General features: G+C 41.1%; 1 protein-coding gene across 1 annotated transcript in view; it reads left to right on the top strand.

The window, feature by feature from the left end:
• Positions 1 to 23,435, top strand: part of cdh4 (cadherin 4, type 1, R-cadherin (retinal)) — a gene marked incomplete at both ends in the record, with an annotated part of 306,806 nt that overhangs the window by 229,382 nt on the left and 53,989 nt on the right. The window contains 2 exons of the mRNA XM_083888036.1: positions 1,971 to 2,115; positions 21,501 to 21,673. Coding sequence (XP_083744162.1) covers positions 1,971 to 2,115; positions 21,501 to 21,673 — 318 coding nt within the window. The remainder of the gene's footprint in view (positions 1 to 1,970; positions 2,116 to 21,500; positions 21,674 to 23,435) is intronic.

The following is a 23,435-nucleotide window of genomic DNA, read 5'->3' as shown; positions in this document are numbered from 1 at the left end:
AGGTTATTTCGGAAGTATCATGCAAGTATTGGGAAGATGATGTTACGATGGTTCAAATTCAAACTTTATTTCCCCTCCGAGGTCGCCCCACTCATAGTAATTGTCAGCTGGCGGAATACTGATGTCGGCTCACACATACATTCATCTGCACAGTAGCACACACACTCTCCTCCAGGCCCTCAGGTCACATTTCCAATCCCTCCATTGAGCACACAGACACACACAGGACAACAAACACACATACACATGAATCTAGAGACATTCATTTAGAAATCAACACACATCCACAGATAAATATGGAGCACACAAAACTGTACAATCATTATAACACATTTACACACATACACACATACATGCACTGAAGCAGTCACACGTCCCTCAGCGTGCAGTGCTCACAGCTGAGAAAACAGATTGGGCTTGTTTGTTTTGTTGTGTATCCTCTGCATGTTTATTTGCTGTGCTTCAGCCAATGGAAAACTAGCATCTTAAGGATCATTAAGTGGCTAAAGAGGGCTCCTTTGAGCCTCTGTATGTGAGTATATGAGTATGTGTGTGTGTGTGTGTGTGTGTGTCCAGTGTGCACATGTGTCATTGTCCATGTTAAGATGCATAAACATGTGTTTGGACGTGTGTGTGGATGCTAAAGTGGGGGCGTGTGTTTGGGTGTGTTTTGATACGTCCCTTGGCAGCCCGGCACAAAAGCTGACATGATTGGTTTTGTAGCGGCGAAGGCAGGTGCTGCCATTCAATCTTTTAGTTTTGTCACCTCCACAATGCATCACGACTTCCTGTAAGCAGGTTGGCAGACAGCTCCTCCTTGACTGTGTTGCAGACAGAATATTTTTGCTTGACAGTTTTAGGCAGAAAAATGGAGCCATTCTCTTTTTTTTTTTTAAACCAAGCCAAGCTGTGATTGAATAGCATCATCTGCAGAGGATATGATTTTCTAGGCAATTGAATGGGAGTAATGTAAGTCACGGTGAACAGAGCCGGTTTGGTTCCAGGCTATTACAAGCTTTGCTTAGATATCATTAGCGGGGATTGGTGGGGAGTGTAACAGCAGCACAGGAGATTAAGACATCCCACTGTAGATGATGATTGCTTGTGTCAGTCCTCCCTGTTCAAACCCCCCACTCCCCCACGCTGCCTTCTTTGTATTTTCATCTCTAATTTCCTTGCACAAGCATCAGCCACTTTCTTCCTCACCTTCCCATCCTGTTTGCCTTTCTCCCTGCCCTGATGTTCTTTTCCTCCCCTCCTTTTCTTCTCTCTCTCTCTCTCTCTCAATTCTCACACTGAATCGTAAGAGACCATCTCATCATTGAGTGACTTTGTCAAAACAAATTGAGACAAACATTCTCCCCAAACAAAAAGAAGCCGCTGCTTGAGCAGCAACACCTCTCTCTGATTCTCCAGGACTCTGACTGTGCTAACAACAACACAGGTGTTGTTTGTGTGTGGAGCTCTTCACCACTTTGCCCCTGTCTGTGTTTTTGTCGTCCTTGCCAAGACACCAACGGGATACTCATGTACCACCGGCAGACAAGAAGTGGAATAAAGTTGTGCTTTGTGCCGACTTTGCTCCAATTACAGACTGGACTGCACATTTCCATATTAACCTTTTTTTTTTCTTCAGTTGAGCAACTATCCTGAATGGCTCAAAAGAACATTTGTATAAGTTTATAATTAATGTAAAAATAAAATGGTTGTTTTAATAGCCTTACAATAATCTATTTAAATGTACTGCATGCAAGGGGCTTGCTTTATGGAGGCCCCCATCTTGCAATGTCATGTTTCTACAGCAGCCCGAATGGACAAATCAGCCAAAGCCTGCATTTTGCATTTTTATCAGAAACTTACTAGGCAGTCTAACCATTAGACATCACCATTCTTACTCACTGGGCCATTAATTCAGGCCATTATTCAACATTATTTGCTGATGATCCTTTCCTTCTTTATGCTTTACACAGCTGCGAGCCCATGCAGTGGACATGAATGGTAACCAGGTGGAGAATCCAATCGATTTGTACATCTATGTGATCGACATGAACGACAACAGGCCGGAGTTTCAGAACCAGGTGTACAATGGCTCTGTGGCTGAAGGGTCCAAACCAGGTAAGAGGTTCTTCCCACACAACCACCATCAGAATGCAACTAAAATGTTGATTTATTTTAAATATATCAAAAAGGTGCAACTTCATGTTCATCAAAACTGACTTTTCTCAAACAGCTGCAACAGTGTGAGTGGCTTGGTGTGGTGTGGTTTTGTGTGGCAGAAATGAGAACAGTGTGACAAATTATACTGAAGAACATTGATGGAAGGAACATGTTCTGTGGAAAGGAAGAAAAAACAAATATTGATTGGGACTTCAGTGTTTTGTCCAGAAAAATATTTTTTTTCTTGATCATTCATCAGATTTATCTTGTGACCTGTTTTGGTTTCTTCAGCCAGGAGTTGCCTTAACAATTACTTTCATTTCCAATTGCTAATTTTCTTTAGTGCAAAGTTTTGCATTTGCACCTTTCAGATTCAGGAAATTAACAGTAACATACAGTACATAACTCGAAATCTCGAGTTTCCAAAAAATGATGATTTTTTTTTTTTTATTATTATTTTTTTTCACAATTTTTTGGAAATTTGAAATCTCGAGTTTCAAAGTCGAGATCTCGAGTTTCCCAAAAAAATCTAAAAAAAAAAAAAAAAAAAAATCAGATTTTTTTTGGGAAACTCGAGATCTCGAGTTTCAAAAAAATGATGAAAACATTTTTTTTTATTATTTTTTCATATTATTTTTTATTTTTTTCACAATATTTTGGAAACTCGAAATCTCGACTTTGAAAGTTTCTTTTGACTGGCAGCCGTTGTCACAAAATTACAATATTGAAAGTTGAAAGCGTGTTTTGTTTGTAGTAGGCAGTGGCTATTACGTTTCTTGAAAATGTATTACGTGTGTGGGATTATTGCAAACACACAAACGGATAAACACACTAGTACAGTTGTAAAAAGTATCCTGCTAAACTGTAAACGGCACCACGACGGAGATGTGGCTTCATGGAGTGAGTGGTCCGTGGGATCGTCTGACGTCAGTTCTGACAGCGATTCAGATTCATTAGTAAACAACGGTATTATCACAATCAAAGTATAGGGCGGGAACATCACCACAGATAAGTTGTTTACTTCACTTGAGTTTGTAAAAAAGTTACAAGCCAGGTTGACACAGTGGATAAAATAAGAAGATCTTCCCCCGCGTGCTAAGACGCAAATGCCGCTGTTCACAACACAGGTGCTGAAAAGCGCATCACTCGCCGTGTATCAGGACAAAACAAAGAAAAACGTCTGCACTTTGAGCACTGTCCATACGGCTGTGACAATCACGAGTGGGCACAATCCCACAAACGTAATACATTTTCTGTCAGAACTGACTTTAGACGATCCCACGGACCACTCACTCCATGAAGCTGCATCTTCGTCAGACTCAGCCTGATTCATGCTCTGAAGTAGAGATAATGCCTCTAACCAAGCTAGCAAAAGTCGTGGTGCCGTTTACAGTTTAGCAGGATACTTTTTACAACTGTACTAGTGTGTTTATCTGTTTGTGTGTTTACAGATACGTGTGTTGCAATAATCCCACACACGTAATACATTTTCAAGAAACGTAATAGCCACTGCCTACTACAAACGAAACGCGCTTTCAACTTTCAATATTGTAATTTTATAATGGCTGCCAGTCAAAAGAAACTTTCAACGTCGAGATTTCGAGTTTCCAAAATATTGTGAAAAAAATAAAAATATTTTAATTGTTTTTTTTTTATTTCAGATTTTTTTGGGAAACTCGAGATCTCGACTTCGAAACTCGAGATTTCAATTTTTTTTTTTTTTTTTCTCTTGTAACTTCGGGGGCTCCGTAATATATGGTTATCAGCACATAATGTGAAGCTAATCCACTAACTCAGTACTCATCATGGATATCGCAAGTTCTTATAAACAACGACAATAGAAAGGATGGAGGATGGACGCAGTAAAGCTAGAGGAGTTATTCCAGATGGGCAATAACAAGGTAGACAACTGGTGTGCTTGTTAAAACGCCATACATTAACGGCGCGCTAGAACAAATCTAAAGGTAACTTAGCCTTTATAGGGCTGTGCAACGTTGATGGGCGTGCGTACCATAGCATTAATTCCTGCAGGAGCCCCTGAGCCTAATTGTACCTGTGTGGGGGGACCACAGGGCGCTGTGTGTGACTTATGCGCTGATAAAGCGGTGGGTGATCGATTTGCCTGGCATCGATTGATCCAGTTTCAGCACCACCGTGGTGAACAGCTCTCGTTAAGAGCTTCTTAAGAAGCTTCTTTGGCTTGATCTTACGGTTCTCCTAAGAAGGCAGTTAAGAACGCGTCTGGGAAACACCCGTATCTTAGCGCTACTTCTTAGCCATACCTTCTTAAGAGCCTTCTTAAGTCCTAAAGAAAGATCGAATCTGGGAAACGCGGCCAATGACTGTCAGACAGAGTGAGGGGCCACATACGATGTTTACAAATGGCGAGAATTGAAACGACACATGCAAAACAGGTGATGACCTGGCGTTCTTGCTGATCAACTCACTGTTCTTTATGCATTGAATTGTGGAACCCTATTACTCCGGCCTCATGGTAATGGTTCGTATTCACGGTTCAGTAGAGTTGTGATGTTCGCGAACGAACCAAATCTATTGAACGGCTCTTTAACATGAACGATTGGGTCAGTGGTGAACTGTTCTTTTCTTCTTCGCGCTTCTTATAATCAATATTTAAAATATATCAAACTCAGATAGCCAATGTCTTAGTCTGAATAATTCAGATCCAAATCTTACCCTATCATTCCTCCCAGTGATTATTTCCCAGATAATACGGGTTACCACTAGGCTAGCTTCTTAAAAAAAAAATATATATACGTATATATATATGTAAATGAGCCAGTCTTTTGAACGGCTCTTTGAAAAGAATGGCTCCTCAAGATCCGGCTCCCTTCAAAGAGCCATAAATCCCGTCTCTACAGTTCAGGGCATGGTTAGGGTATTTGCACTTTCTCATTGTAAAGGTGAATAAGTGACCATTTCTATGAATGATGTCTGTTACACGTTAGCTTGCTAGCGGAGATGGGGACCGTATCTATGTTCCCCGGGTCCTATGTTCCCCGCTTTGTATGTGACCGGGGAACATAGGACCCTTTCTCTAACCCTAATCCTAACCCTACCCTTTTTCAAAAAAAGGGTCCTATGTTCCCCTGTCACATACAAAGTGGACCTTTTTTGGGAAAAACGGGGAACATAGGACCCGGGGAACATAGGTACGACCCCGCGGAGATGTTAGCTTACAGTGCGTTCTTCCACCAGCATGGCCATGGCTCCACAGCTTGTGTTTGCTGGCTCTCTTGAAAACAAATGCACATGGCCAGGAGCTCCATTGATAAAAAGGTGAAAAAGTCACCAGACTTGCAACGTTTCACTCAACATTTTTGAATCTCACTTCCAGTGGCTTTGAGTTAACCTGGATTTGAAGAATGAAACAACATCACAAGGCGTGAATCTTCCTGGAGCCAAAGTTTTTCCGTTGGTCAAAAATAAGGGGCAAGCTCATGAAATATTTGTGTTATAGTATCTTGGCTGTGGATGCATCATTATCAGGTTCTGCAGAGCATGGAGAGGTGTAGACGTTCCTTCTGAACAGGGGGGAACAGAGATGCGGTCAGTGCAAAGTGAGAGATGAGCAGAATGTTCAAGTAGCTCCCGTGCCTCTGATCTGGAAGAACTCTCACTCTAACAATCAGACCCAGAGGACCCCTGTGTGTGTGTGTGTGTCTATTCAACGCGTTCTGATATAGTTCTGCTGCAGTTTAATCTCAGGAGGATTTGTAAACAATATGGGAAAGCATGTTGTGCGAGTGTTCATGTACCTATGGATGAGTGAGTATGAGTTTGTGTGTGTGTATGAGAAAGACAGAGAGAGAGAGAGAGAGTACTGGTTACTCACCACTGGAGCGTTGGTCTACACTATATATATGGAGCTCCTAATTAGTGAGGGCAACCAGACATTCCCACAGCTACTTTCTTCATTTTCCACTCTGATACTCTCTGCTTAGTTTAAAATAAGAACATGCAATGACAAAAGTCTTTGAATTAAGTTTTTGTTTGGAACAGAATACAATCTGTTACACAACACATTTTATAATTAGTCTGCCCTCCAATGAACAGTCACTGCCAAGTGACATTTGTGGAGTTCACAGTGACAGGTGTTGAGAGCTTGGTGTGAACAAGACATAGTGTGTGTGAGAGTGATTGTACTTGTATCTGTTCCCTCTTTCAGACCATTTCTGTCATAAACACTATGTCCTGACGGTAGTCCTCATGGGGACCAAAATCTGGCCCTAATGGGGCAGAACCTAATTTCCGAGGAACTGGTTTAGTTTGGAGATAAGCTTTGAAATGTGGTTAGGTTAAGGTTAGACTTAGGCATTATCTGGTTTTGGTTATGCTTCAGGATAATATTGTGTTTAGGCTGTCCAGATGAATAATGGATGTTAATACACTGTCCTAAGAGGAAAAGCTACAGACCTAAATCGGTTTACACAGTCAAATTATGGGGACATTTCACATGAGTGCAATATCTCAAGTGCAATCCTGATTTACACTGTAAATATTAAGCCCATTCTGTATAAATTATGGTTACTTAATGTATATAGTGTTCAGTTTGATATATTTTTTATAATGTTAATCGTTGTTTCTTCTATAGTCTACAGTCACAGTTGTAGAAATACATGTTTATTATGTATTACCTTTACTACACCGTTAATAAGGATTATCTTATTTTATCTTATCTTAAGATTCGATAGGCCAGTAGTAGTAATGGTCAATGTAACATCATCTGAAATCATGGAAACCACTGTGTGTGTGCCCGTGTGTTTACATGTATTCATATCTTTGTGAGGTCCACACAAATGTACAAACGTACATTTGTGTGGACATTTTGACTTTGTCGGGATCTTATGTGTCGGCCCCACAACTTTAAAGGGATTTTTCAGGGTTAAGACTGCGTCGACGCAGAACCTGTCGAAGAGCCTCTGCGTCGTCTCCGACTGCACAAAATATTTTTATGTGTCCGTCACTCCGTCAAGGGACAACGGAGACGGCAAGAGCTGCGATTGGTCCTCAGGACAGGCCGAGCGAAGCTGCTCTGTGCCGGCTCACAGTGAGCACCGAGAGTCCACAGAGGCGGAGCCGATCCCCGTCGACAACGTCGCTGCCAAACTATAAATACGTCATATCTTAACACACACAGCACATGTTTAGACTCTAAATGACCAATTTCTCGCCTCAAATTATCTTAAAACTGCGTTCCGGGACACAGAAAAGTGAGAAACGGCCACTGTTTCAACAACAACAGTCTTTCTCTCTCTTTCTCTCTCGGACACCATTGCTCACTGTAGCCAAAAGCACAACAACCTTGCAATGGTGACCCCTACTGATCGGGCGGGAAAATGCAGCGCGTCTCCGTCACCACGACGCAGAAGTATAAAGGCTCGAGTGGTCTACGTGGTGACGCAGTCGGATAACGCATACGCAGTTGTAGAAGTATAATGTGGCCTTTAGGGTTAAAACTGGGTTTATGTGAGTGTCTATGTTAGGGTTAGGTACTTATTTGTGATGGTTAGGGTAAGAGTATGCATTATGTCTATGATGTGTCCTCACAAAAATATAAAGCATGTTTTTTTTGTGCATGTAGCTAAGTCCCTGGTCTCTGACTTGATTAATGTAAACTGCACAAATATGCTTCAAAGCCTTGTTTGCTTAATTGCCTGTTTAGTTGAAGAAACCAAGAATGAATTCCATTCATCTCCAGTGTAAGTTCAAAGAGCCATTCTTTACTTTTCTGGCCCATTTAAGCTTTTAATATTTCCTCCACCATAATTAAAGAACACAGTGTAGGCCTCGTGTTAAATGTGGCACAGTTTTGAAGCAGTTGATTCCTGACTGCAAACCTGTAAATAGGGAATGACAACACAGCATGTAAGAGGTAACGCACATTTGTTAATTTTGACTTTTTACTGATTTCTGACTTTTACTGTTTTTGACCCTGGAACTTCCGTTGCTTTGTTTTCTGTATTCCACTCTATTTTTTTAAACATTGTGATAAGAACTCATATAAGAACTGTATCACAGTTGATTGATATGTTCTGTCAGACCTTTCTGTCACTGCCGATCTTCACAGATCCTCTTGTATAATGTGTTTGAAAGTGGCTTAAATTATACTGTAAGGAATAGATGCCCGAGAAAATCCCTAACCCTGGATTTCCACTGGACACTGGCGTTAGAGCCAGCGGTATTCACGGAAGAACACACGATAATCTCGAACGGACGCAAGTTCAAGAGAACCCGCGATAGACTGTGTGTATAAAGTAAACAACAACAACAATACAGCTTCTTTCATTCTCTGATGTGGAAGAACTGTTGATCTGGTGTCATAAATGATTTTATGTTTCTCCACTTCAACAATCAGTCTCTCGTCGTACATCATGACTCTCTAAGACGCTCTGATTAATTGACCTGGTAGTCAACAGTCAATCTAGGAAGCTGCTGAGATGTTCCGCAGGGCGCCCAGTGGAAATGCTCTCATTGATTAGAATGGAAGCGATTTGCAACGGCGATCGCTGACGTGCCGTGGCTGTAACGTGTGCATTGGAAATCCAGGGTCAGATGTTTCCTTGGGTGATGGCTTCTTTCCATCCTGGCAACAGGTGGTGTGTTTAAACCTAGTTTCAAAGCATTGCAGGTGAAAAGTGCTGCTCTGGGCAGAGAAATGCAGCTGGAACATGTGGGTTCTCTATTTGACATGAACCACAGCAGGTCTGACAAGTGGTAATGAAACACAGAGGAATACTATTTTAACAATATAACAAGTACTGGTAAAGTTAGATATATTATATATTATTGGCCTTGCTAGATACCACCAATGTTAATGTCTTTAATGGTCCCATGTTGTACAGATGGAGTAAACATGGGGAATGTTTATGATTTGATAACAAATTTGACTGTGAAAATGTCAAAGTACTCATTTACTGGGGAAGCTCAAGTATACACAGACTGCCTTAAATAGAGCTGTTGAGACATCGTTGTAAGCCATGGCCAGACCTGACCTCATGTCCTGACTTGTTGGGTTTATTTTCTCAGTGTATTTACCTGAAACTTTTAATTTCATAGTTTGGTGTCTCCAGTGATCTTTTCATCCTTTAATCCCTTCACGGCTTTTCTTCTACTGATGATTGGATTACTTGTACTTTGCTCTTTTCAGTTATTTGGACATCAGCTATGTTTATGGCTGTGTGTGGATTGAAAACGTGTTTTTCTACACAGTTAAAGAATGAAATCCAACACCTGGTGGTGGAGCTCTGAAGAAAGGATAAGCAGCTCGTTGGCAAAGTTTTATAGCTGCTGCCCAGGCAAATATGTTCACCATGATGTTGCCCAGTATACACCACCACTTAGGTTTACACTTAACATCACATTTGGCCTCTTGTGTGCAGTTCCAGTCAATCCTATCCAAACTCAACACTGTCTGGCAATAGGTTGCCTGCTCACACACTTCATTGACATCCAGAATGATTTCGGATTCAGCTGTTAGGGCTGTTGGTGCTGCCCGTTCTCCCTTGTTACTTTAATCCTTTTAATTTATGCCCTCGTGATTTCCTGGCTTTCAAATTAAATCCTGGACCTGCCTGATTCACCTCAGATGATGGGGCCAAGCTAAAGAGTCTTCCTGCCTGTCATTCATTGTGGCTGCATTCAGCGAGCCTCTTGCCTCTGCTGATCTTGTGTTAAATTGGCTGAGGATTGTTGTTAGTTTGTGAATTAGATAAACTAATGATTTGTGAGACAGTTTTTGCTGTTTGCCAGCATATTTGTTTTAATATTTAATAACACTTGGAGGAGGGGTTCTGTTGTGTTGTCTTTTGGTTTAATAAGTGAGCAAGGAGACATGTCTTTATCTATTTTTATCTTTTGCTTAATATCTTTTAAACAATACCCTTTCAGAAAGGGTAAAATCTCTGCCAATTGGGCGGATCATCTGCTTTGTCGACCCCTAGAGAGGGAGAAGCTAAAATAATCATATTTTTACCACTGTGAGCCGCACCGTAACACAGTGGCAGACACTCCCTCTACTGGACACAGTGGCAGCAAACATTGGATTTAGATGCTCCAAAAGTGCAATTGGTCGCCCTGGTGGTAACTATAACCCTGCCAAATCAATCTGAGGGGTTTTAGTCTGACCTGTCGTTTTATGAGGTCATAATTCAACACTGAGAATCATCATTCATTTGTATTTAACCGTGGGTCTATGATTGGTTTCACTGCAAGTCACAAAAGTCTTTTTCACTCCTTTGCTTCACATAAATTTATAAATTGTCACATCATGATGCCATCATGGTTCTATTATGATGGCATTTGACTTTCACGGATCTGCCGCTCTGTGTCTTACTGAAACCTGGCTCAGTGAATACATCCCGGACACAGGATTACATATGCCGGACTTTCAACTTCTCCGAGCGGACCGCGTAACAGAGCTCTCGGGGAAGAGGAGGGGAGGCGGAATCTGGTTCTATATTAACGAAGGTTGGTGAACAGATGTCACAGGGTGTCACAAGCCGAGTTCTCCTCGTTTATTCTGGTTGGTGTTTACATCCCACCTCAGGCCTTTGTTACGTAGACTCCCCGCTCATTGTTCTTGGGGATTTTAACAGAGCAAACCTCATGAATGCCGAAATATAGACAACATGTTAAGTGTCCCACCAGGGACAAAAACACTCTGGATCATTGCTATACTGTTTTAAAGGACGCGTATCGCTCTGTCCCCTGTGCAGCCCCGGGGGCTCTCTGATCACTGCATGGTTCATCTTCTCCCAAACTACAGGCAGAAATTCAAATCTGCTAAACCTGTAGTGAAGACTGTGAAGAGATGGACCACAGAGTGAAAGCTGGAGTTACAGGCCTGCTTCTGCACATACAACAACAATAAACCATCGTTCACTGCCAAACTCAGGATGCTTCGTCAGGCCAAAGAGGAGGCCTACAGGAGTGGGGACAGAGTCCTGTACAACTCGACCAGGAACACACTGACGAAGAAGATCAAAGTGGTAAAGAGGTGTTACACTGAGAAGCCGAAAAACTGTTTCTCAGCTAACAAGCCTGCGTCAGTGTGGAGAGATGTACAGGAAATCACCAAGTACAGGAGACCATCCCCCCCCACATCGCAGTGAACTGTGGATGATGCAATCAACATGGGACTGCATTATAGAGCCCTTGGCAGCACCTTCTCTCTACTGCGTATGTTGGTTGCAGAAAGCGCTATTGTGAGCAACACAACAACATGTCTTATTGTGCTGTCGGTTGCACTGATCATTTTAACAAACAAGACAAAAAGCCTGAAGTTTTACCGGATACTGAGTTGCACCCCTTTCAAGACTAACCGGAGACGTCTTTGGTTGCAAGACATCAGGAGGAGCGACTGGAACAAGCAAATGATAAAAGAAGCAAGAATGTGCCGTGCTCACTCCATATCAGTTAATGCTACGTTAATTTTTGGCATCATGTAACAAGCTAACATGAATGAGGTAATTATTAGTATGCATAACAATGTTAAAAAAAAAACATAAGCGATAAGCTGGCGTAGTACGAGGAAAACCTCTCCTTTTTTTTAGCCATCTGAATTCGTACATGAGAGCCAGCTAACTTCATGACTACACTGCTACTTAAACGCTGGTGTCCTTCTGCAACTGCGCTGCACACTCAACTGCAATGTTTGTAAACAACAAGAGCCCTATATACTGCATCACCTCGACATATGCTAGGATCCTGTTTGTGGACGTCAGCTCGGTGTTCAACACCAACTCACCCAGCTCGCCATCACAGCCTCCACATGCCAGTGGATTACAAACTTCCTCACAGACAGGAGCTGGTTCTCTGGTGCGGTCGGAACCCATTCGCTGCCCCCCCCCTCACCATTCTCAATAACTCTGTGTCTGCTGTAGAAACCTTCAGGTTTTTGGGATCTACCATGTCCCAGGATCTAAAGTGGGACACACAACATCGAATCAATAGTCAAAAAGGCTCAGCAGAGGTTCTTCCTCCTGCGTCAGCTCAGTTTGGTTTGGATCAGCCACCAAACTGGACAGGAACTGACTGAAACGGACCATCAGGACTGCAGAGAGAATCATTGGTGTTACACTGTCAACCATCCAGGATTTGTATTCATCCAGAGCCAAGAAACAGGCAAGTAACATCTCTGCAGACCCATCACACCCCGGACACAATCTGCTTGAACTTCTCCCCTCTGGTAGGCGTTACAGATCACTGTACACCAAAACAGCCAGACAGGAATTACAATATTGCACTTTTATATTTATATTCTGCAATATTTATATTCCTGTTACTTGACTTTTCACCACTGTAAGTACACTCATATACTTACTTGGCCAATAAAGCTCTTTCTGATTCTGATTCAAACAGCCTGGAAGCAAAAGGAGTCAGAGGAAGATACAACAATAATGCTATGGATCTCATTGATAATGTTACAGTGCTTTGTTACTTTTACTTTTGGTCCCTTTCTTAATCAATCATTCAGTTGACCTGGTCAATTAAATCTGTCCCAGGTTGTAAAAAGTAAGGTTTGCCACAAACGTTCATGGCTAATGGCTACGTTAATAGCCAGTGAGAATGGGATATTAAAATAAAATGTTATTGCCAGAGCTACAAAGAAAAGCATGAGAAGGGACACATAAAACTGCATTTAAATGTTTTTTGAAATATAAATTCTTATTGACAGGAAAACTTAAAACCCAAGAAACTCTGCCAAGGCTGCTCAGTTTACAACAATCTGGATCACCACGAAAACCTAATAATTTCTGCCTTGTGCCATAACCTACATACCCAGAAAATTCTATCAAAATATGTCCTTCACTTGTTGAGTTATGCTGCTCACAAACAGACAGGAAAACAAACAAAAGCAGACCAAAAAAAAGATAACCTCCATAGAGGGTAATAAAATGCAAGAAAACTTTAAAAATGGAACCCATAAACTTTTATGAAGGTTAAACAATTCCTTACTACCTTATTTGTCAAATACTTGCTTGATATGAGATGAAGCACATATCAAGCCTACTCCTGAACGTGACTATGGCCATTGATGATAGAGAACCTCCACCTGACACCAATGCAATTTCTTGAATACAATGACTTCATTGAATGATTACTAGCACAGCTGTCCACGAAAAATTAGAAATGTTCTTAAAGTGTACGACCACACCATTGAGAAAGCATTTAAATCATCAAAAAAGCCCCTCTTTGACATATGTACTAATCAACATGTAAATCATGCAATATGTCAGAAAGCTTGTCTTTTCACCTGCAGTTTTCATCATAAAAATAAAAAAGGTGCATAGCTGTTGTGTCGCGGGATGCCAAAACAGACGGAGACAAGCTAGGAGAGCATTACCAGATGCCCAATGATCCAGAGAGATGGCAGAGGTGGATAACTGCCATAAAACAAGACCCAAAAGCAACACATTTTAATTTCCATTCAATTAAACTTAATTTGTGTCGTGCCAAATCACACCATATATTATCTTTAGGCAATGTACATAGTAAAGCGGAAACCTTTACAATTTTATAGAGAGAAGATAAATCCAACAGTTCACATAATGAGCAAGCACTAGGCATCAGTGGAGAGAGAAACACTTCCCTTTAACAGGAAGAAACAAATGTGCAGCCATCTGCCTCGAATGGACAGTAACACTGCAATTATTTACATTCCATCACTAATGCTAACATTATGCTAAAATGACACTTGAATTCAGAGTTGAATGTTTTTCACGAAGTCAGATTGCATCCATTTGTATTCCTCCAGGCTTGTGTCATGATACTGTAGGTCTGTTGTAATGTCCTCTCTGTTTTCATACTCAAGCCAGGTGATTATATGGATCAGATATATTCAGTTTTGTGATATGTTGATCGATCTCTGTTGATTCAAAGTGTTGTGTCCCGTTCAATGTTGCAGCACCGTTGAATGCCATGATGGCGCTTTGAGCACACATGAGCGCTATAAACACTTTGGATAGCTCATATTTAAATCATTGTGTTATAGCAACTAATCCCTATACTGTAAGTACTATAAGTCACCCAAAGGGGAAAATACATATGTAAAACCATAGTCATATCACATATTGTATCTACAGAACCAGCTATCAAAGGTTCTCTGAAGCACTACAATACTTCTCATCTACCACTGTGTGAAAGCCATCAAAGATGGGACACCAACTGGAAACCACCCTTATCACCATCCCCAGATGTTACACAGGGAGAGATGTGATCAAACTGTCAGTCAGGAACTGTTTGAAACAGCCCCTGCTCAGCACCAAATGAATCTGTGACTAATAGAATTGAATTTGCATGGGCAATCAAACCTGACAAACTAGTACATGACAAAATGAGCGAGCTGATTCCATTCAGGTCTTGTCAATGAGAAATAAATGAGGTTCAGTGTTAAAGTAGGAGGCCGATCCTCCTGAAACCTGCTAAACCAGTTAGATGTGGTTAGCTGGCGAACATTACACCATGAAATGGGGGAGCAAAACACATGAAAGACTGCCTTTTCGAGTAAAAGCCACATTATACTTCTCCGACTGCGTAATGCGTTATCCGTCTGCGTCACCACGTAGACAACTCGAGCCTTTATACTTCTGCGTCGTGGTGACGGATAGGCGCTGCAATTTCCCGCCCGATCAGTAGGGGTCGCTGCGCAAGGTTGTTGTGCTTTTGGCTACAGTGAGCAATGGCGTTCGAGGGAGAAAGACTGTTGTTGTTGAAACAGCGGCCGTTTGTCATTTTCTGTGTCACGGAACGCAGTTTTAAGATAATTTGAGGCGAGAAATTAACCATTTAGAGTCTAAACATGTGCTGTGTGTGTTAAGATATGACGTATTTATAGTTTGGCATCGACGAAGTCGGCGGGGATCACCTCCGCCCTCTGTGGACGCTCGGTGCTCACTGTGAGCCGGCACAGAGCAGCTTCGCTCGGCCTGTCCTGAGGACCAATCGCAGCTCTTGCCTTCTCCGTTGTCCCTTGACGGAGTGACGGACACTTAAAAAATATTCTGTGCAGTTGGAGACGAAGCAGAGGCTCTACAACAGGTTCTGCGTCGACGCAGAGGACTCTGCAGAGCACTTTACGCAGGAGTATAAATTGGGCTTAAGGTCACTAAAGTGATCTAATGCTTTTCAAGCCTGTGACATGAGACTGTCCTTGCTTCATGTTAAGTGGCCTCCGATAAAGATTTGTCGACACGATGTGACTCCTTCAGAAAGCTCTTGTGTTCAACAGCTGCCACGTGCTGAGAATGTCTGCCCTCTGATGTTCAGTCCTTCTCCTTTGCTCCCTTGCACCCCCCCCCCCCTCCTCCCCAAATCTGACTGCAACTTGTTCCCTTTTATGGAGCGTCTTTCTCAAAAAGATATCTCTGAAATGAGAGAACGAGATCAAAACGAATAGCTCAGTGCCTTTTCTTACAGCCGATTTGCCCTCCCAAGGGACGACATGGGGTTGCTGCACCACGCTGATAGTTGAGGAAAGATTTAAGAGCCTTGTGCTTCCTTGGTGATTGTAATTAAGGATTTATGGAGGAGGGAAGAAAATGAGTGATGTAAGCAGGTGGATAAACACATTTTACACAGTATGTTGGACCGTCTTATTTTTTGTTGTTGTTTTGTGGCAGTTGTTATCCATAATGTTGCATTGCTACATCCTATTTGGTACAGAATTAGGGTGAATTCCAATTCCTTGCTTAACCCTCAATCTCAAAAATGTGCGCTCCTAGTGCAAGTGCTGTCCCGATTGTCAGAAAAATTAAGTTATGGGGCAAGTTTATCGCCCTCAATATTGAGATTTTCCGAGACCACCCTTGGGAGCAAGGGCTACCCAGAATGCTTTGCGTGTTTTCACATAAGAAAGATGGCGTCGAAAGCAGCGAAACGAGTGCGATACAAATGAAGTATTTTCTTTGTTAATAGAGATATAAAAATGATGAAAACCATTGTATTATCTTAGTTTAGGCCCATATTATGGATTACTGACGTCATTGTTGCGTAACATTAATTTTAATTTTTATGATCTTTTGTCAATAGTCGGCCGATGTGTGGTAACTGTCAGCTGAATATGTCCGTGGTTGTGGTATTTGTATGAGTATCATCTTATAACTAACTGACAACCTAATAACTTGACTGAAATAAAATAATAAATAAATAATCCTGAAGTAAACGTGTTCTTCTTCTTTTTTGGAGTTGACAGACTGGACGCAGCTTTCGCGTTATTCTGCCCCCTACAGTCTGAAGACGTATCTGCATTTAAGGGGTGTCCCATTTCTAAGTGACAAAATAACCCTCAACACTTGGTTTTGAGGGCCAGTTAAGATTAAGGGTTGAGATTGAGGGTTAAGATAGGAATTGGAATTGGCCCATAGTCTCTGTGAGGACTACTGGTGACTCTTAGTGACTTCTGAAGATGAGAGTGCAGCAAATGGATGTAAACACTTGATCTCTCCAGTATCCCACTCTCTCAGTCGTTTGGCTCAAATTGGTTGTCTCATTGAAGTAAACCCCTTAGCTTAAGTATATTAAAAGGCTTATTCTATGGCTACAAAAACCAAATGTATTTTTTTTCAAAGTGATTATACACTTATACAGACATACAAAATGGGTAGTGCATCTGTTAATAAGCCCTCCTAATTGTTACAAACGGAACCTTTAATCCTAATTGTTATTTAAGCTGAACACCCGCTTGTTGACAAGTTTTACAAGTCATAGCCTGTCACCCCTAATCTGTTTGTGACTGGCAGTTCCTAGGTATAAAATATTCAACAAGGCTTTGGGAGACCTGCCAGTGTCTTACCCCATTGTGTCTCATGCACCTTTTTCTTGCTGGAAATTTGAGTCTGCAACAACTAAAGTCGCCTCAATCAATCAGACCAGAACGGGGCGACGGCGGCTGAGCCCCGAACAGGAACATAACAGCAGTTCATCAGGGAGAAGAAGAATGAGAGGGAACATAGAGAAATACCCAAACAAAACACATGACAGAGATCAGACAGTAGTGCTCTGGGGTCGATCGATAGGCATGAAACCAAATTAAAGTGAGCCAGCATTCTCCATTAAAGAGTTTGTGTTGTCTGTGACTCCCACTGTTGGTCACTCATGTAGAGTGAACTCACAGAAACATGAAAGCACATTGTTTAGCATGAAATTGGCCTGAATGTGACTCCAATCATAAATTGTCTCTATTTTATATCATGCTTTTCTGGTCTTGTCGGCCACTTAAAGTGCTTCACACTTTGGTTTTTGCAATTCACTCACTCACACCCATCGTACAGCTCATCTGTATGCAACTCTTTGTTTGTGCCTGCACAGCCACCAAAAGCAACTTGGGGTCTCTTGAACCTATATTATAACTAGGGAAGCCTGGGAACGTCCACAACTACACTACACAATAACAAATATCATCTGGGGCCAAATATTCACCCAACATGTCAATTCAGTTGTCAAATCCTTCTAATACCAGCTTAGAAAACCTTCCAAAAATCACAATTTCATTCCAGGAGAAATCATGAAACTGTCCCGTGTGCCTTCATTTGTTCATGTTCATGTTTCATGGTTGACTGCAGCCTGTTCACTTGCCTAAACCTTCAAATATTACTGCTTGTCTAAAATGCAGCAGCCAGACACATTCACCTAAATAAATAATGATATCTTAAGCAATGTTGCTAGGTCACTAAAACGTTTTTTTTTTACCCAAAGCTGTATTTATATTCTTTTAACTTGTTTGATGACCTGTATCATGTATTTATTATACATTTCTTCTTTATTTTTTTATTGAAAATACTGCATACAATCAAATGTAGAGTGGATACAGTATACCATTGGTGCTGTTCAATAACTGGTTTCTAAAGTTAAACAAATGTTGTTGTATTATTTATCATGGAGGAAAAAAATGAAAATCAGCTCAATATATGGCAGATGAAAATAGGCATCAATTATTGGCCATTGGCTGCACTGATTTGCCATAGAAAAACAGATATCAACAGGCCCCTGTGTTGAGGCCAGAGCCATAGCTGTGGTGTCTAGGGCCCTGAGTTGAGAGGAGGCCCCCAGTGAACAACTGATACAGCCCCACAGTAATGTCACCAGGTTGTTTGTAAACTGCAATGTAACATTGGGATACCACCATAAAGGGGGCCCCAATGTTGTTCTTTGCCTTATTTGCTCAGAGACAATAGAAACATCTCTGGTTAAGGTGCCCACTCTTAACCAGTCACTCATGACAAAATCGATTTGGCCAAACTCATTATCCACATTATCACTCTTAGGAAACATGTTTTCCAAGCACACTTTTACACGACTCAGTGTATGAATTTTATCATTCATTGTCCTTTGATCAATATTATGTTGTGTTACTGGGTTTTAAAAGGTAGCATTAAATAGTTGTTTTTTTTTTGGTTTTTTTTACACTCTTCAAGGCAACTTATATACTATCCATCCCTTGCCCTCTCACTCCCTGATTTACCATTGCAAGTTTGCTTTTAGTTGTCAGCATAAACCATCTCACCGATTTGTTTGTCTTTATATGTTTATATGTCTTTTCCCTGATGCAATTTCCTCCTCGGCTTCCTGTTTTTGCATCTGAGTTTGCCAGTCTGGCTGCTTTTGCTCTGTTGATGTCCATCATCCCCTTTATTTCAAACCTCTCTAATTGGGAGGCTATGGAGGGATGTTCATTCTGGTTGACTAATGTTTAGCCAGCAGACTATGGAGTTAAATTTGTTCCACTGATATTTGGAAATGTGCAAATTGTGATCCACACTTATTTCTTGATTTGTATGCGTGTTTTGAGATCCACAAATAAAAAAATCCAATTTGTAACTTGTATATTGACTTTTACAAATAAAGATGTCATTTGTAAATAATGTGACATTTGTAAAAGTGAGATTTGCATTTGTGAATTGTGATTTCACATTTGTGGATCGCCAGAAAGACGCATTTCTCGCTTTCCACAGTTACAGATTTTTGAGACATTCTTTACATGAAAGTTGCACAGATCCACACGAATGTGCAGCTTGTGATCCACGCGTATTTCTTGATTTGTATGCGTTTTCTGGCGATCCACAAATCCGAAATCACAATTCACAAATGCACATTTCAGTTTTACAAATGTCACGTTATTTACAAATGTCATCTTTATTTGTAAAAATCAATCAAAGTTACAAATTGGATTTTTTTTATTTGTGGATCTCAAAACACGCATACAAATCAAGAAATACGTGTGGATCACAATTTGCACATTTACAAATATCAGTGGAACAAATTAACTCTATAGCAGTTAGACCTCACAGTGATCTGTGAACGGCCAACCCGCTTGAATTTTCAGCTCCAGAAATTTTGGCGGAAAGGCAATTAGGATTTAGAATTAGCATTCAAATTAAAGAGGAATTAAACAGGCTCAGAGATGAACCCTTTCAAGCATCCATCCAAAAAAAGCACACCATCATCATATTTATTACTGAAGCCTCTTTATTGAAATTAAATCACATCTTGTCCCTCACACCACAGGACTGGAAAGGTTGTTCACACTGTATATTGTCATTGTCCTTGGTGAAAGAGCAGTAATTATTTTTCTTCTTTTTTTTTTTAATTCTTCCTGTCTTCCCTTGAAATATTTTCTTGCTGGATAAAGTGACAAATCCTGCTTTGGAACTTAATGAAGTTTGAAATAGAAATCCAAGGCTCCAATTATCCTGTCTATGTAGGCTGTCACAGGAGTCATGGTGCCATCTAGACCCAATTATGGGAATGGAGACACCTGTAAGTGTGCAGACCCACAGTGGATCACCAAACGGCCGTGAATTTAGTAGCTGCCCTGCATCACTGGAGACTTTTTTTTGTTGCAAAACCTGTGATGTAAGGTGTTTTTTTTGTTTTGTTTTAGTAATAATAAGAATGCCACTGGTTTAGCACATTTCCAGAATGGCACCCACCATTGTGCACACTGAGGTAAAAAGAGTGCCTGTGCATTAGTTTGATGAGACACTTTACAGCCCACAGTCATAACAAGGCATCATTAATGGGGTATTTACTATTAGGGCTCAACAAATATTTAATTGTACAGATCATTTTTGATTTGACCTTTGTCACCTCCTTTGCCTGCTGCAACTCAACTGTGTTTGGCGATGATAAGCTTGTTTAAATTGCAAATATTTATGTATTGTTTAGAATCCCAAATTTCTAACTATTTTAGATTACGTAATTAACATATAGGCGTTAAAATTACCACTTTCTTCATTTCTCTGCTTCCCTCTGTGTTTTTTACACTTCAGTTCCTATGACCTCATCTCACTCTCACAATGTCGTCTCATCCATGCGTGTTCATGCTTCGACTGTCTGTTTTCTCTGCTGTCCCACTCCTGTGAGCTGACATTCTCTACAGCAGCAGCAGCAGCAGCCTGTAAATGGCTGCCTGATGGAAAGTGACATTTTCACAGAAGCCTGCGAGAGGGCGAGGTGATCTCTCCTCTTTCCAGCACAAAGTGCTCCTAATTGCCCGATCGCATTTGCGAGCCCTAGCAGACAAACTTGTGCAAATCAATAATTCTGCGAGGGGGAAGATGTAGGGGACACGGGAGCCTGTCACCCTGATCTGTGCTGCGAGGACACAAACCAGCACATGCATACAGATGCACACACGTACGTGTAAGTGAACCCAGGGCCATGCATACACTCCCTCCACCTCACCTCCTCATCGCTGTCTGCCTTAAATGGCCGTGTTTATCTGTGATTCAAAGACAAATAGGGAGAGAGCATGGGAGCATTAAGGGCAGCCACGGTGCTGTTGAAGGCTGAAATAATGGCTGGTGGAAATGGCAGAAGACCCAGTGCTGCTCATTACTAAATGGACTCTGCAGAGATGGAAACTTTGGCCCACTTGCTTGGCTCTCCACAGAGAACAAAACAGCAGGACTCAGAATAGCGGCTAATTTAACAGATTTTGTCTATTTTATTTGTGCCCTGCTCTATAATGGCTCTCATTCTCAGGGTTTCTTTTTGCAAAGAACAGAGGACGTCACAGCAATTTGTAAAGTCTGATTGACTTCTTTGTTGTTTAAAAATGGGTTTGTTGTCTTCTGTGTTTGCTCACTTCTCTTTGAACTTGTACAAATTTACATATATGGGGTTGTAAAAAACCTTTACTTTGCTCTCTCGCTCTCTCTCTCTCTATATATATATATATATATATATTTGTTCAAAAGCACATTGTATTTTGATGAATGTCGCCTTCTTGTTTTTCTTTGTTCCTTATTTTGTTTAACCAGCTTTCAATTTTTCAGATGATTCTGTCCTGTTCTGACTCTTCCAAACTAACTTTCCCTCCACAGGCTCGTCCGTGATGCAGGTGACGGCCACTGACTCGGACGACTCCACCACAGCAAACGGAATGGTTCGCTACCGCATCCTCTCACAGACGCCCCACAGCCCCATTCCCAACATGTTCATCATCAACAGTGAGACTGGATACATAGTGACTGTGGCAGCCGGACTGGACAGAGAGGTCAGTGTCAGTTGTATGTGTGCACCTCGTAATTCCCCTCCCTTCAGTAACAAATAGTTCAATAGTGTAATCAAATAAGGTCATTTTTTTATGGTTATGTTTTTGCTTGTCAATTCAATTCATCCATCCATGTTTGAGCCAATCTCAGCTGACATAGGTGGGGTACACCCTGGAGAGTTCGCTAGTCCATCGCAGGGCCACAAGCAAACAACCATTCACTCTCACACCTACGGTCAATTTACCTAGTGCCCATATTGCATGTTTTTGGACTGTGGGAGGAAGCCGGGGAAAACCCACACACGCGGCAAGAACCTGCATACTCCCTATCCACTATTCTCTCCACTATCACAGCTGGTGGAGATAAAGCCAAAGCATAACAGCTACGCTAGTAGACAGCAACAAATTCATATGACTGAGGGGAAATACAGCTTTATGTCAAGGAATGAACCCCAGTGTTCTGAAACAATTAATGAGGGTGAATGGTCAGAAAATAGACCTTAAATAGGCCATATGTCGCCCGCCTAGGCTAAAGAGGGCGTAAGTTGGCCCAGCGCAAAACGAGTAAAACATGAAAAAATATATTTTTTTTCAAAATGAGTGATTTTCGTTCAATTGTTTCAAATTGTTCAAGTTGAAGTTTGGAAAAAGCCACTAAATGCTTCAAATCACAGTATTGTGGGTCTTAAAACCATAAACTTTGTATTTTGATTAAGGTTGTTTGTTCGCTGTGAATCGATTCCTAGTTGTTCCTATTATCCGATTTACATGTGCTAGCCGTTGTTGGAAAGAAATCACACTTTCAGAATCTGTAAATAAATGTCCCTCGGTAGACTTGTGACCGGTTTTGCCATGGCTGGCCACATATTTGAACTATCTATAGTGCATGGTCTGAAGTGTGTGATGCGCTGCATTCGGATGTGTCCAACTTCAGTTTTGCAAGTTAGATGACACGTAATCTTGGTCTGATTCATTTGGAGGTGTGTTTTGAGCTGCTGGTTAGGCAGTGATCAAGAACAAAGAAAAAAAAACTCAGGGAACTTTAAAACACGACGATGATGATAATGATGATGAGATGGGAGTGTACATTCTCACATGAATTGTGGCTGTGAAACAAATTACATTTAAGAAGACATGCAGCGTCTGCACCAGTCTGTCTGTGGTCTTTTACACACAGCCATGGAAGCAAACAACTGCAGGCTCATGTAAGGCATGGAGTGAGTCTGGGGAGGTAGCAACAGTAGCAGTGTTTTGGTGACAGAAGTTATTACTTGAGCTTTAATTTTTACGAATGGTTTTACAGCTCTCGATTCCGAATTCCCATAGAATAATTGTTATCTTTGCAAGATAACAGGAGGGTTGTCAACATTTTTGTTAATAATTCTGGGATTGCTTTAAAAATAAAAACATGCAACGGTGTTGTATACACTGGTCAGTTCTTTAGGTATTATAAGTAGGGATGCACCAAAATGAAAATTGTTGGCCGAATCCAAAAACCGAAAATCAGGAAACACTTGGCCGAAAACGAAACCGAAACACCAAAATAAATGATTATGCCAATTCTGTACCATTGTTTTTTTTACCTCACTATAGTCAAGGCATTGCAGTTATAAACACACACACACACACACACACACACACACACACACACACACACATATATATATATATATATATATATATATATATATATATATATATATATATATATATATATATATATATATATATATATACATATATATAGATTAATATTCATGCTTCA

Source organism: Microchirus variegatus, assembly GCF_963457635.1.
Source record: "Microchirus variegatus genome assembly, chromosome: 4".
Taxonomy (NCBI): domain Eukaryota; kingdom Metazoa; phylum Chordata; class Actinopteri; order Pleuronectiformes; family Soleidae; genus Microchirus; species Microchirus variegatus.
Note: the sequence above shows the minus strand (reverse complement) of the source record. Positions and strands in the feature narration are given on the sequence as shown.